The sequence below is a fragment of the Lissotriton helveticus genome, chromosome 9 (genome assembly GCF_964261635.1).
Source record: "Lissotriton helveticus chromosome 9, aLisHel1.1, whole genome shotgun sequence".
Lineage (NCBI taxonomy): Eukaryota > Metazoa > Chordata > Amphibia > Caudata > Salamandridae > Lissotriton > Lissotriton helveticus.
The window spans coordinates 225,708,267-225,722,688 of NC_136070.1; the positions used below are offsets into that span (position 1 = coordinate 225,708,267).

The 14,422-nt window shown below is 47.6% G+C and overlaps 1 protein-coding gene across 4 annotated transcripts in view; it reads left to right on the forward strand.

Annotated features, from left to right (window-relative positions):
- SEC23A (SEC23 homolog A, COPII component) overlaps window positions 1–14,422 on the forward strand; it is an 891,592-nt gene that overhangs the window by 605,549 nt on the left and 271,621 nt on the right. For all 4 annotated transcript variants that reach the window (XM_078659766.1, XM_078659768.1, XM_078659769.1 and 1 more), the window contains one exon: window positions 8,390–8,551. In XM_078659766.1, the coding sequence (XP_078515892.1) occupies window positions 8,390–8,551 (162 nt within the window). The remainder of the gene's footprint in view (window positions 1–8,389; window positions 8,552–14,422) is intronic.

Below are 14,422 nucleotides of genomic sequence, written 5' to 3' on the forward strand. Positions count from 1 at the left end.
TCTGTCCGCCGCTTTTCCGCCGCGGTCGGAAGGCGACCACGGCGGAAAAGCACTAACATGGCAGGCGGTGTCTATCAGACACCGCCAGCCATATTAGGATGTAGGGAAAGTAATGCTTTTCCGCGGCGGCTTTTCCGCCGTGGAAAAGCCTACGGACAATCACTTTGGGGGCCCGTTGCGGGCCCCCTGGGGGAAGGTTGCGTGGGGGGTGCACATGGGGGGTACCTATGGTACCCCCCTGCCTTTGCGTGCACGAAGCGGCAGGCACCGTGCGGTGCCTGCCGCTTTGTGCATGCAAATGCACAGCTTTCGTTTTTTACATTGCAGCGGGTGCTGCTTCAAGCAGCACCCGCCGCAATGTAAAACATACAGGATGTGACCGCCAGGGTGGCGGTCACATCCTAATTGCCATGGAGGGACCGCCGCTGCCCATGCGGACGGTCCCTCCTACTCAGGGGTGGCGGACGGACGCAAGTCCGTCCGCCATCCTAATCGGCCCCTATGTCTGGTTTTGCGTCAGTGGGAAGGTCGTAGATGTGATGTTTGTTTTTTGAGAGCGATCGAGCATTTATTAGTAGACAGTTTAGAGATTGCGCTTTGGCGATAGTGTGACTTTGTCTTGTAGAAGAGTTAGCAGTATTTTGTGTGCTTGTAGCAGGGGTGTCCTTAGTGTTGCTATTGGGTATATGAGGATAGTGATTGTGTAGCTGTTCTGTATCATGTTCCTCGTCCAGCAGGCTAAGAAGGCCTTTTGATGGGTCTGCATGTGTAGGTGGTGGAGAAGGTGTTTGAGAGTGGGTTGGTGCATTGTGTAGTTTTTGTGGTGTAACCTTGTTGTGCAGCAGACATGGAGAAGCAAAGTTGTGAGGTGGGCACGTGGTCATTAAGAGATACTACATTTTTTTGCTAGGGCTGTAATTCTAAGACAAAAGCTCCGTTTGGTAGGATCGCGCTACAGAAATTGATTGCACAGTAATTGTGCAAGAACAGAACTTTCTATAGTTGAGTGCCCCTCTCACGTTGTTCAGAGAGCCTAAAACACTGATAGAACGTCATGGCAGAGTGATACTTCGTAATTGTGTGACAATAGTTGTTGTCTCGTGGATCAACATAGATAACCATATCTATTCTCCGGAGCTCTAGGTTTTGGTAGTCTGATTGTGTGGACAGGAACTCAGGCATTCTGATTGCAGCATGATGCACACGTGTACTGGAGAAAGCTTAGATTGGTGCCTTTTAATAAAAAAAAATTAAAAAAAATTACTTGATCGTGCCCACAGAGGACAGAATGTTTAAAGACTCTATAGAAAATGCATTATTATGTTATGTTATCATTATTTTTAAAGCGCAGCAATTACCCGAAGGTGCCCTGGCGCTGAACCACTAATTCTCTGAGATCAGATCAAGCAATCCAGGTTAGTGAGTAAAAAGCCAGGTTTTAAGGCCTCTCCTAAAGGTGAGTAGGTCCGTGGCATTTCTCAAAAAGGGGGAGCTCATTCTAAGCTTTGGCTGCGCATACCATAAAGCTTCTCCCTCCCCATGTGGATTTTTTGACAAGTGGCACAATCACCAGCTTGGCTCCTCCGGAGCGCAGGGTTCTATCCGGTGTGTACCATTGCATTTTCCTTTTTAGGAATCTGGGCCTATCCCGTGGAGTGCCTTAAACACAGTACTAAGAGTTTTAAAAAACACTCGATTCTTGACTGGCAACCAGTGTAGTTTTCTTAATTCCTTAGAGATGGAGGCGTATTTGGGCGTACCTGTAATCAGCTTCGCGGCTGCATTCTGTAGCATTTGCAACTTGTTCGCAAAGCCTTCCTGTATATTTAAGTACAGGCTGTTGCAGTAGTCGAGTCTGGACAAAATGAGGGCAGTGACTACGGTTCACTGACAAGATGTAGGTAAAAAAGGCAGTATTTTCTTAATCATTTTAATTAATAAATGGATGGAAGAGGCCACTGCATTGATTTGGTCCCCGAAGTTGAGTTTTTCATTGCTTATGACTTCTAGGTTCTTCACCTTCCTGACAGGAGAAGGAAGTGACCCCATGTCTTTTGGCCACCACCTTGGGGTCCAGAAGTTAGGGTCATTGCTGAACAGGGTGACCTCGCTCTTCCCAGAATTCAATTTTAGACAATTCTGTGACATCCAGTTTCAGATTGCTGCCATGCAATCATGGAACCTGTCCTCAATTCCCAATATCTGACCAGGCCATAAGCCACCACAATTTGCGTGTCAACGTATGAAGTCAGGCTGAAGCCTAATGATCTGATCAGGGTGGCCAGCGAGATAACAAACATTAAAAAGAGTAGGACTAAGGGAGGACCCCTGGGGCACTCCACACAGCAGTGAGAAAGGTTTGGAATTAAAGTTGCTCAGTGCCACCGTCTGAGATCTGTCCAACAAAAAAGATCTAAGAAGGTCATAAGCTTTGCCCTGGATACCACATGCAGACAAGCGGTCCATCAGAACGTCATGATGGACCGTGTCAAAGGCTGCGGACCGGTCCGGCATAATCAGGGCTGCTTTGCCTCCCCTGTCCACAGCCTCCCTAATCTCCTCCGTGGATTTTATCAGTGCGGATTCAGTACTATGCCTTTCTCTGAACCCAAACCGAGTTGGGTCCAGAGCGTTTGTCCCAATTACTAAGGTACTGAGCTGTGAATTCATAGTTTTCTCGACCAGTTTTGCCAGTAATGGGAGGCGAGATATGGGTCGGAAGTTGTTTGGCTCCTTAGGGTCCAGATTAGACTTTTTTAATAAAGGCAATATCGAGGCCAATTTCCAGGGGCTAGGGAAGTGTCCGACTTCAAACATTGATTTAAACAATGGAGTGAGTACTGCACGTGTGCCTATTTAATTATTGAGACTGGTAAGGGGTCATGGGGGGGATCTGGATCGGACGGAGAGAAGAAGCTTCTCAGTGTCTGTTGTGGACAGATGCTCAAATTTATTAAAAACCATCAGGGAATCAGTAATTGGCTGCCTTCCCTCTGACCGCGTCCTACCTTCCTCTGTATTAGGGTGACTGAAGTTTAAAAAGATAGCTTCTACTTTGTTAAAAAAGAACTTGGTGATGTTGCCGCAAGGTTTCTGACTTGCTTTGACTTTTGTCATGGTGGGGAGGCCAGACTTGAGACCGTTTTAAAAAGTTATTTCGTAGAATTGTTTGCAGAATTGATTTGTTTTGTGTTGAAGTTTGTCTTTGCTTTAAATAGGAGTTATTTGTAAATAGATAAACTTTGTCTATATTTCTGGTTCTCCTCTTCCATATAATTTTACCTCCAGGTTCGCTGAAGGAGCTTACAGGAAAGTTTTTTGTCTCCTCAAGTCTTCCGAATACCAGGGGACTGTGGGATTCATTCTTCTCTGGCATATCATTCTAGCTGGAGCTAGTGTATTACAGGCTGACTCTACCCAAGCTGTATAACCCCTTCCGTGCGGGGGGGGAGCGGGGGGAGCGCAGCGCCCCAGTGCTCATGACGAGCTCAGCTCGTCATGAGGCACGGCTCTCATGTGCTCATGATGAGCTGAGCTCGTCATGACCACACCCGTTCCCGTGGAACGCTCAGCACAGCAGGGGAATTATCCCCGCGTGTGAGCGTTCCACGGCTCATGACGAGCTGAGCTCGTCATGAGCACCGGAGCACCGTGCCTCATGATGAGCTCAGCTCGTCATGAGCATGGAAGAGGTTAATGAGTGGCCGCCTATTCTGGAGCAAGAAGGTAGCTGACCGACAGAGGCCATAAGTACAGCCTGTAGGTCTGTGCTTTTAATAGTGTTAAAAGATCTGCTTTGAATCTGGATCTTAGGGCCTTTCTCTGCCGTGTAATGGGAACCTAGGAGAATCTCAAATTGAACTCCCATATGGTCAGTCCAGGTCAAAGGCAGTGTGCCCGTAAACCGCAAGTTGGGGTGATTTGAGAAGATACCATCTAGGGGGTGTGTCCTGCCAAATGCGTGGGGCTCGTCACTGTAGGAGACTAGGGTCTGCTTTCCTATGGCCACCCCATTTTTTTGCTTTTTGCTTCACTGGTTTTTGACTTAATGTGGCTGTGGGCCTGCTAATCAGACCCACAGCCCTGCTGTTCTCTCTCTAAATTCACACCATGTCCTTTAGGTACATCACCAATTGGGATTTGGGTCACTCTTATGAGTCCCTATACAGTGTACTATAGGTACCCAGGGCATAGATGCACCCAAGGCCTACCAGGGGCTGCAGCATATCTTTTGCCACCCCTGGCTGGCCATCCAAAGTGACACAACTGGCTGATCACTCAGCTAGGGCAAGGTCGTGTAATCACCCCTTGCTTAGATATGGTATTCCTATATCTAACCTTATATCTAGACACATATACACCTATAAGTCACTCCTATGGCAGGCCTTAACAATCCTGAAGGCAGAGTGCTTGGTGTTATGTGAGATGCTGCTCTAGCATGAGTTGAGCCTGTCTGCAGCTTTCGGAACCATGTCCTTCTAGCTGTTCTAGGATATTGCCATACCATATACTCTTAAGTGCATTATGAACCTCGCGGTTAAATGCTTACTTTGGTTTGGCTTTATCAAAACATGTTGTGTAAGGTCTGGGGGTTCTTTTCGATTAGAGAGGCTTCTGGGTCCCCCAGATTAAGGCAAAAAGCGTAAGCCTGGCCCGATCGACCTCAGCCATGTTGGCTTTCACAAAAAGACTAGGGGCTAAACCAATGGAGGCAGTGATAAAAGTATACAACAGTAAGTGCATCCCAATTGCCATGTATGGGTCCGCCTTGTGGGGATATGTAAATACGGATAAAATCCAGAGGGTGGAAAACGGGCTTATTAGACAATTTTGATCTGTTCCCAATTCCACCCCTACCTTCACGATCCATGAGGAAATTGGTTTGACCTATATTACTGACAAACTGAAACTGGCCCCTCTTATTTTTTGGGCAAAAACATGGCTGAACCCAGAATTAATACTTGACCACGCAATTCTTAAAGATGTAACCTCAAGGGATCAGGCCATGAAAATACCCTGGTTGAAATATATCAGATCTGCATTTGCTACGCTTGGGAGACCGGAGCTTTTTACCTTACCAACTAATATTAGGAGGGAGGATATCAGGTGGATCAAACGAGAGTTTCTGGAGAGGGCTGGTTTGGAGAGAGAGGAGCTGGAATTGAGGAAACCGTCTGTAAGAGCTTACATGGTTTTATCCACTTCCCCCTCTCTGGAACCATATTTAAAAATAGTTACTAACCCTCTCCACAGATTCTTGTTAACAAAATTCAGGATGAACTTGATTCACTATTCACTTGGTAATTTCCCCGTGTGGTCAAAACCAGAAGACTGCCCACCCTGTGACTGTGACCAGTTTTCGAACCAGGATACCCTCCATTTTACATTCTTTTGTAGCCTGTATACCATAGAGAGGGCAAAATATTTATTACCCACCCTGAAAGTTGCTGGTTTTGTTCAAGTAAAGCCAGCACTAATTTTCCTCCAATCATTACCGGACACTCATACGATTTTTAGTGTTGCATGCTTTCTAACAGCTCCCTTCAGATTAAGGAATAAAAAAAATTCCTGGAATGTTTTACTTTAATTCTATTTTAAATTTGGCACTATCTGTAATCATTTTTAAACATTTGTAAATATTATGAAATAATGAGATTGATAATTTATTGTCAAAACTGGAAATCAAATTCATTGATGCTTTTAAAAAATTGTTCTGTATTATATCTTGCCTTTTATGATTTTAACAAAAATCGAATAAAGTGTATTTTGACTGACTGACTGACTGACTGTGTAAGGTGTCATACGCTTTGGAATACTACCCCCGTCGCCAGCATTCCACCCTTCTAGAGGGAGAAGACATGTTACTTCCAATAATCCCGGTTAAAGTTAACCAGAACCTCAGCATCACAAAATGGATGCTGCTGCCACAGACACAAGTCCGACCTCCTGCTGCTGGGAGTCCTTCCAGTGATGGAGGCTTGGACAATAGGTTTCCTGTCACAGGGAGGTGCTAGCACCACCCCAGACAGGCTATAGTGTATTGGGGCAGGGAGGGCTGAATGAAATGAGACACTGCCTGGGGCACACAAGGTGTCCCATGCATAGTCCAGTTCAAACCGGTGCTGGGGCACTCCAGCCCCAGCTCTGGCGCAAAACTGGACGAAGGGAAAGAGGTGTAACCACCCCCTTCCTGGGTCCCACCCATAGGAGGGACCTAGCAGGTAATCCAGCCCCTAAATTTGGTATATAGGTAGGAGCTGAGTCCCAAGACTTTAGATGTATCCTGACAAACTCTGAAACGAAACTCTGGACCTTCGACATCCTACTCGACGTAGAAGACTGAAGAATCTCCCATGTGGTCAAGGAGTGACCACCCTGCACAAGCAAGCACCATCAAGCGATCAACGGTTTGCTTTGTCGACGCTCCTGCCGGAGCCCGAGCACAGAGCCTGACAAGACCCGGACTTCCAGACTTCCTTCAGCCCGATCCACAGCCACAGCAAAGCGAGACGTGGGACCGGCCATCTTGGAAAGCCAGCGAATTGCTTTCCGTGCAACTTCTGAGGCACCCTTGAAGTTGTGCATTGGGGATTGAGAAGCCCCAGACCCGAGCACCAACTGCACCGAAGATCAACCCTCCACACTCCACGAGTTCTGCGTGGGGCCCTTCTGCATTTTCCTGCTTGACGCATCTGTCCGGTCACTTGCCCGTTAGCTAGTGGCCTCTGTGACGACGAAACCTTTGATTTACAACGCTGGTCTAGTTGTTCCAGACTGGCCCTTGCTCCCCTGAAAAGGAACAGCCCATCAGACCTTGCTGGTCTGATTAAGAAGCCATCTTCCTTTTCTACGTGGGTTGCCTTTGCCAAGGCTTGTTGACTCCAATCCGGAAGCCGACACCGCCGACAGCGAGATCCTTCGTGTCCAGCTCCTGGTCGCCGTCGACACCTCCTGGTCCATGTGGCTGCAGAGACAAGCATCACGACATCACCTGATTGCTTCGCGACATCGCCTGGTTCCTTCCTGGTTCCATCCTGGTCACTGGCTAGTGACCCAGACTCTGTCCCCTCTGCTTTCAGGTACTCTTCATCCTCGATCCGCCCTTGGATCCACCCGGACACTTCTCGCCTGGTCGCCTGCAGCATCTTTCTCCAAGGCTCCATAGGAATCAGCGACGAAACCCGACACACTTTGACACCTATGCACCCGCTTCCTGTGGGTGAGGTAACGCGAGTATTTCTGTACTCCTGTGGGTATTGACTATCCTAGTGTCCTAGTTTCAAGTAGCTTTTGCCTAGTCCATCCGGAAGTGTCCTAAAAGAACTAGTTTCCACTTCTTTCGTTCCCATTCGAACTTTATGGTAACTTGCGTGCGTGTAAAGACACTGCACGCGCATCCCGTGGGCCTCCTGCTCTCCATCCATTGGTAGTACAGTGTAGCCCCAGCGATTCTCCAGGCCCTAGGCCTTTCCTTTGTTTGTGACGTGGTTCTTATACCACTATTTTAGTATATGGTTCGAAGTGCCCCTAAGGCATTACTGTATTTTGTGCAACTTATTATATTTTAATTAAGTATCTTGTATTGTGCTGGTGCCTCGGACCTCATAAAGAGTTCAGAGGATTGTGTTAGAAGTAAATACATATATATTTTGATATACAACCTGTGTGGTGTCCTTTCACTTGGTATTAAGGGGATTGCATATGGTAAAACAGCTGGCTTCACACGCCCTCTTGAGTTTAGCCTAAGACTGCTTTGTCCATGCTACCACTAGGATAGCTGGTCTATAAGGTTGACTTTACAACCATCACCATAAGGGTTGTTTGGACTTGTACAAGGTGCTCACTAGAATAGTGAACATCATATACCAGGCCAACTTCTCACAGTCACCTGTTGGGTCAGGTCAGCACTCCTCATCAGGTTTGTGAGGGCTACTGTGTCCGCGTCTTCCAATAATTCTAGATGGTAGTTGAAATCCACCAAGATAATGAAGGAGCCTGAACACAGCCCCTCTTCCAGCAGATTCCCAATAGAGGATGTGACAGTGCGTCTAGGTCCTGGAGGTCTGTATACCAGATTGCCCTTAAACGTGTGGTGATTTGATAATCCAAAGCCGAAGGCGAGTACCTCACATGCCAGTTTAGAGGCTATATCAAGGTAGCTTTAATCGAATTGTGGTATATTCTGGCTAAGCCCCCCTTCCTTTTTAGAGGTCTGCTGAGGTGGTGACAAAGGTAGCCTGGTGGGGTAGCTTTCACAATGTCAGGACCTGAGCTGTCGTCTGTCCATGTTTCGGAAATGAAGGCGATTTGAACCTGTTGGTAGGTAAATGTTGTTTTCGACTAGAGTTCAAACCTACTAAATCAATTATTCATGTACTTTGTTTTTCAGTTTATGTTTCATTTACGAAGATCCCCTTTCCTACAAGTTTTTAACAACAGTCCTGATGAGAGCTCGTATTACCGGCACCATTTCATGCGTCAAGACCTAACACAGTCGTTAATTATGGTTCAGCCAATTCTCTATGCATATTCTTTCAGTGGGCCCCCTGAGGTAAGAGAGATGGATAACATGAAGATATTTCTTTGTTAATAACGGTGATGTTCTGTTTAGTCTTGTTGTAAATTTGTTCCAAATATGTTATTGAAAAAAAAAAAAGGCCATGTTACTCAATTATGGTTTTGATAAGTTTTATGATTGATGTAGAATTTGCAGAGTTTGTTTTTCTAGACTCCTGGCACCATCCCACAACCCACTGAGCAGTATGTAAGTGAGATGTGATTCAGGTAATGATCGGTCTCATGAGGCATTACAGGGTTAGCTAGTGGACTCCCAAACTCTCTTTCATTAAAGAGTAACATAATCTGATAGGGACACCTATCCGCACCGGCGCCAAGGCATCCTATTGGACCCATTCCCAGGTCTGGATCGGCGCTGGTTGCACAGCCACAGTGACCATCCCCGGGGATGCATCCACAGCAGAGGTCCTCAGCGTCGCCGGCTGCTTCATAATCTTGATTCTGGATGACACAGAGCCAGTCGATCGTCCACCAACGCTGAGACCAGCGCCGACGGCGCCGTATGGCTCCATGCGTTAAAACTGCCCTATTCTGAAGGTCAGGGAAGGCTCAGGAGGATTGGGAGGGGGAGCAGGAGCCCTTAGAGGTCCTGTAACCTCAGCATATGAACTGGTATGAGGAACTGTGATGCCAGTGGCCTGGACACCGCCTCAGATTCTGCAGTGCTGTCTCCCCTTAACCTGGCAACGAAGGAGAGGGCATCATTCGCTGTCGTGGTGGGCTGCGGAGGTCTTAGGCCTGCAGCTCACTCTGGTGGCAGTCAAAACTAACGTCTGGACAGAGGTCCTTCAGCCTGGTGTCTCCAGCTTGGAACCTTTGCTGCCTTTCAATGAAGCCTTGACGAACATTCTTCTGGGCACCTGGTCCAAGCCCAGCACAGTGGCTCCTGTTACCCAGGCCCTTTCAGACGGGAGAGATGCAGCAAGGTTCACCATCCAGTGCGCCTTGGACACTACAGACTTGCTGAGCACAGCGATTTCCATGACGGTGGCCGTATGTCGCCACGCCTGGCTGAGGACGTCTGGTTTCTCAGTGGATGTCCAGGCTAATCTAAAGGACATGCCCTTTGATTGCTCCTGTCTCTTCGTAGACAAAGCAATTGCCGCCCTTAAGCGTTTCAAGGACTTGCGGGCTACGGCCAAGTCCTTGGGCCTCACCACCATATCCTGGCCTGTGTCTGCTTTTTGGTCCTTTCGTGGCTACGGACCGTCTGACCTCAACAACTTCCGTCCCATTACCAACCTCCCTACACTAGCAAAGGTCATAGAAAAATGTGTGCGCTTACAACTCTGTGACCATATCGATAAGTTCCACCTTCTGAACGATTGCTAATCTGGCTTCAGAAAGTGTCATAGCACTGAAACAGCGCTAACACATATTGTTGATGATGCCCGGAGACTGCTTGATCAAAATGAATCATGCTTCCTTATACTACTGGATCTATCCTCTACATTCCACAGGGTGAAACATGACAGCATGATCAGCCTTCTGGAGACTAAGATGGGGCTATCCTGACCCGTTACAATCTGGTTTGCGTCATTCCTACATAACAGATCTCAAAGAATAAAAATCAAGCATACCCTCTCCGACTCCACTCCGGTCTATATCAGAGTGCCTCAAGGATCCACCCTCTCTCCTATGCTATTTAATCTGTTTATGAAAGCCCTCATGGATATTCTAAAGCAGTCAAATATTCTTTATCACATGTATGCTCACCACACTCCATTATAATTGAAAAGCTCATCCCCCGAAAACGTCAAGACTCTCAACCACACCCTGCTACAAACACAACATTGACTATCTCACAACCACCTCATGCTCAACGCTCTCCTGATCAACCCCCCCACAACTGCACTATCCCAACACAGGTGTGGCTCAAACAACTTACAGCTTTCAACTGTGTCCCCACCATCATAGACTCCATGACATCGCTTGGTATAACTCTGGACAAACATCTGAATATGCAAGACCATATCAGCACAACAACAAAGTGAGCCAACTATCAGCTAAGTATCCTAAAGAAAATTAAACCTTTCTTGCTCCCTGACGACCTTTGCATGGCAGTACAATCCTTTGTCATTTCCAGATTAGACTACGGGATTGCTATTCTCGTAGGCCTGCCCAAAACCAGTCTAGCACCATTAGGAGCTGTACTGAACTCAGCAGCTAGACTAGTCTCGGGATCCAGGAAGTTTGATCACATCAGTCCAGACCTAAAAACTTTAAACTGGCTCCCACTTGAAGCAAGGATCCAGCTGAAAATAGCCAGCATGACTCATAAGGCTATACACCATAGCACTTACACCATAGCACTCCCATCCACCTGGCCAATAAGCTGGAGCGGTCAGGGGGCAGTCTCTCTTTGAGAAGTACCAGTTCACTATTGCTGAAACCACAGAAGCTTAACAAGAAGACAACATACAACCACTCATTCTCTGGCCTAGCACCTAGAATTTCGAACTATTGATGAAACCACAGAAGCTTAACAAGAAGACAACATACAACCACTCATTCTCTGGCCTAGCACCTAGAATTTCGAACTCACTATCAGAACCAATCCCCCGACTACTGCCTTCAAAATAGAAATGAAAAGATTTCTGATGAACAAATATCTCTATTAACAACTTTACGGAACACAGGATGAATCTTTTGTTGGCTATATTTGATCGTGCTTCAACGTACTAAATGTATACTCTGCAATTATTGCTGCTGTCACTCATACCTATCTTTTACATTCACTCTGTCAGTATAACCTGTCTACCATTTGTTTATCACTCTGATACCCTGACGAGTCACATCCGCATTTTAAAAACTCTTAAAAATAAAAAATCACCACCACTGACAAAACATCACCTGGGACAGGTGGGTGTTGCAAATTGTCCAAAGTGGCTACTCCCTCCCCTTCGAGACTACCCCTCCATCGGTGCCTCCAGTGTACGATCTGCTGACGGAGACCACCTTGCCTTACTCCACGAGGAAGTCAAACCTCTCTTGGCTAAAGGAGCTATAGAGAGGGTTCCCAGGCCAGAAATAGGCTGTGGTTGATATTCTTGCTATGTTCTGGTCCAAAAGAAGGACGGAGGCCTTCATCCTATGCTCAACCTAAGAGCCCTCAACTACTTCCTCAAAAAGGAGAAGTTCAAGATGCTCACCCTAGCTCAGGTCCTGTCTGCCCGGGACCTCGGAGACTGTATGGTAGCGCTGAGTTTGCAGGATGCCTACATTCATAGCCCCGTCCTGCCTGCCCTTCGTCGCAACCTGCGGTTTACAGTGGTCCACGAGCACTTTGTTTGCTGTGCTCCCCTTTGGCCTCACCAGTGCCCATCGGGTGTTCACGAAGGTGATGGCTGTGGTAGCAGCCCATCTGCGTAGATCAGAGGTTCCAGTCCTCCCCTAGCTCAACTACTGGTTGTTGAATGCGGGCACGCCCCAAGCAGTCATCTCCCAGCTCCAGGCTATGGTGAACCTCCTGCATTTCACTATCAACATGCCAAAGTCACACCTGACTCCTTCTCAGACGCTCCTTTTCATTGGAGCGGTTCTGGACACAGTGCAGTTTCGGGTTTTTCCTACCCGAATGACGAGTCCAAAATATATCAGGCTATGATAATGATGTTTCAGCCTCTATCCTAGATTGCGGTGAGAATGACTCAATCTATTGGGGCCCCATGGCCTCCTGCATCCTGCTGGTGGATCATGCACAGGTGGCACATGTGGGCTCTGCGGTGGGTCCTGAAGTTCCAATGGCAAAGCATCTGAGGAATCTCACCCATCTGGTTCAGATATCAGAGGGCACTGCAAAAGACTTGCAGTGGTGGTGCAAATCTCAATTGAGTCAGAGGCAGACCTTTCTCCCTTCCCCACCCAGATCTCACAGTAGTGACTGCTGTGTTTCTTCTGGGATGTGTCAGCCATCTGGGGGAGGTGGAGGTCAGAGGACTCTGGTCTCTGGCGGAAGCCAATCTCCATAACAACCTATTGGAGCTTGTGCGATCCGATTGGCACTTAAAGCATTTTTACCATCCATCAAAGGAAGTCTAGTTCAGGTGTTCATGGACACCACTATTGCCATGAGGTACTACAACAAACAGGATGGAGTGGGGTCGTGGACTCTCTGTTAAGAGGCCCTGTGCCTCTGGACTTGGCTGGAACAACAGGGTATTTCCCTGGTAGTTCAACACCTGGCCGGTTCGCTGAACACCAGAGCAGATGAACTCAGCGGACGTGCCTTGCGGATCACGAGTAGCATCTCCATCCGGTAGTGTTACAAGGTCTATTTCAGCGGTGGGGAGAGCCTTGGTTAGATCTATTCGCCTCCACAGAGAACGCACAATTTCAGCAGTTTTGCGCGTTGGAGTTTCCAAGGCAGCTCTTGCTCGGCTATGCTTTTTGTTGCAAGTGAAGCTCAGGCCTCCTATACACCTTTTCGCGCATACCACTCCTGCCCAGAGTGTTTAAGAAGTTATTCTTGTAGCTCTGAATTGGGCACAGAGTGTTTGGTATCCCGAACTTCTGGATATGAGCATCGATCCTTCGTTCAGGTTGCCCATTCAGGATGATCTTCTGTTGCAGCAGCAAAGGAGGGTCCTCCACCCGAACCTGTCCATTCTCCGCCTCCTTGCATGTAGATTGACCTGCGACAGCTTTAACCTTCCTCCCGAAGTCTGTAAAGTTATTCTGGCAGCCAGGCGTCCTTCCACATAATCGGTATACGTTTGCTGATGGAACACATTTTGTAAATATTGCACAAATGGTTTATTGACCCCTTATCTGCTTCTCTGGCAGTTTTTGTCTTGTTTATCCTTTCCTTGGCCCAGCAGGCCTTTGCTTTGGGCACTTTGAAAGGCTACCTTTCAGCCCTCACTACTTTTCTTTGGCTGCCAGATCAGTCTTTGCTTTTTAAATCCCCACTGGTGCAGAGGTTTTGGAAGGGGTTAACCCACTTGTTTCCCCCTTGTCCTTTTCTTATGCCACAGTGGGACCTTAATTTGGTCCTTACATTCTTGATTTGTGCACCATTTCAGCCACTGCACAACTGCCCTCTACAGTTGCTCACTATCAAAACAGCTTTTTTGGTGGCAATTACCTCTGCCAGGAGGGTGAGCGAACTGCAGACACTGTCCTCTCAGCCTCCTTACCTGACAGTCTTTCCGGACAAAGTGGTACTGAGAACTAGGGCATCCTTTTTGCCCAAGGTTTCAACTCACTTCCATCTGGGACAGCCCGTTACTCAACCCACTTTCTATGCACCTCCGCACCCTTCCAAAGAGGAGCGTCTCCACCATCTGGACCAAAAAAGGGCATTATGGTTCTACCTTGATAGCACTAAAGAGTTTTGGGTGGATGGCCCAACTCTTTTTAGCATTTGTGGAAGCAAGAAGGGCGTGCTGTTCAAAAGAAGACCATCTCTCATTGGATATCCTCTGTATAAAAATCTGTTACGCCTTGGCAAAGAAGCAGCCTCCTGAAGGCCTTAGGGCCATTTACACCAGGGAGAAGGCAGCCACCATAGCCCTTCAGCGTGGGGTTCCAGTTGCTGATATCTGCCAGGCAGCCATGTGGGCGTCTCCGCACACGTTTGCAAGACACTATTGCTTGGATTCTCAGGTTTGCAGGTAGGGCCTGTTTGGCTGCTCTGTTCTGCAGGATTTTCTGGTCTAAAGCTTTCCGTAGTCCCTCCTCTGGGGAAGGTATTGCTTGGGTAACTGTTCAAAGGTAGGGAATCTGCGACTAGATGTCTGTCAGATGGACAAGTTACTTACCTTCGGTGACGCCTTATCTGGTAGAGATATAATCCAGCCACAGATTTCTTACTGACCCATCCATCCTCCCTGCACTGCGGAAT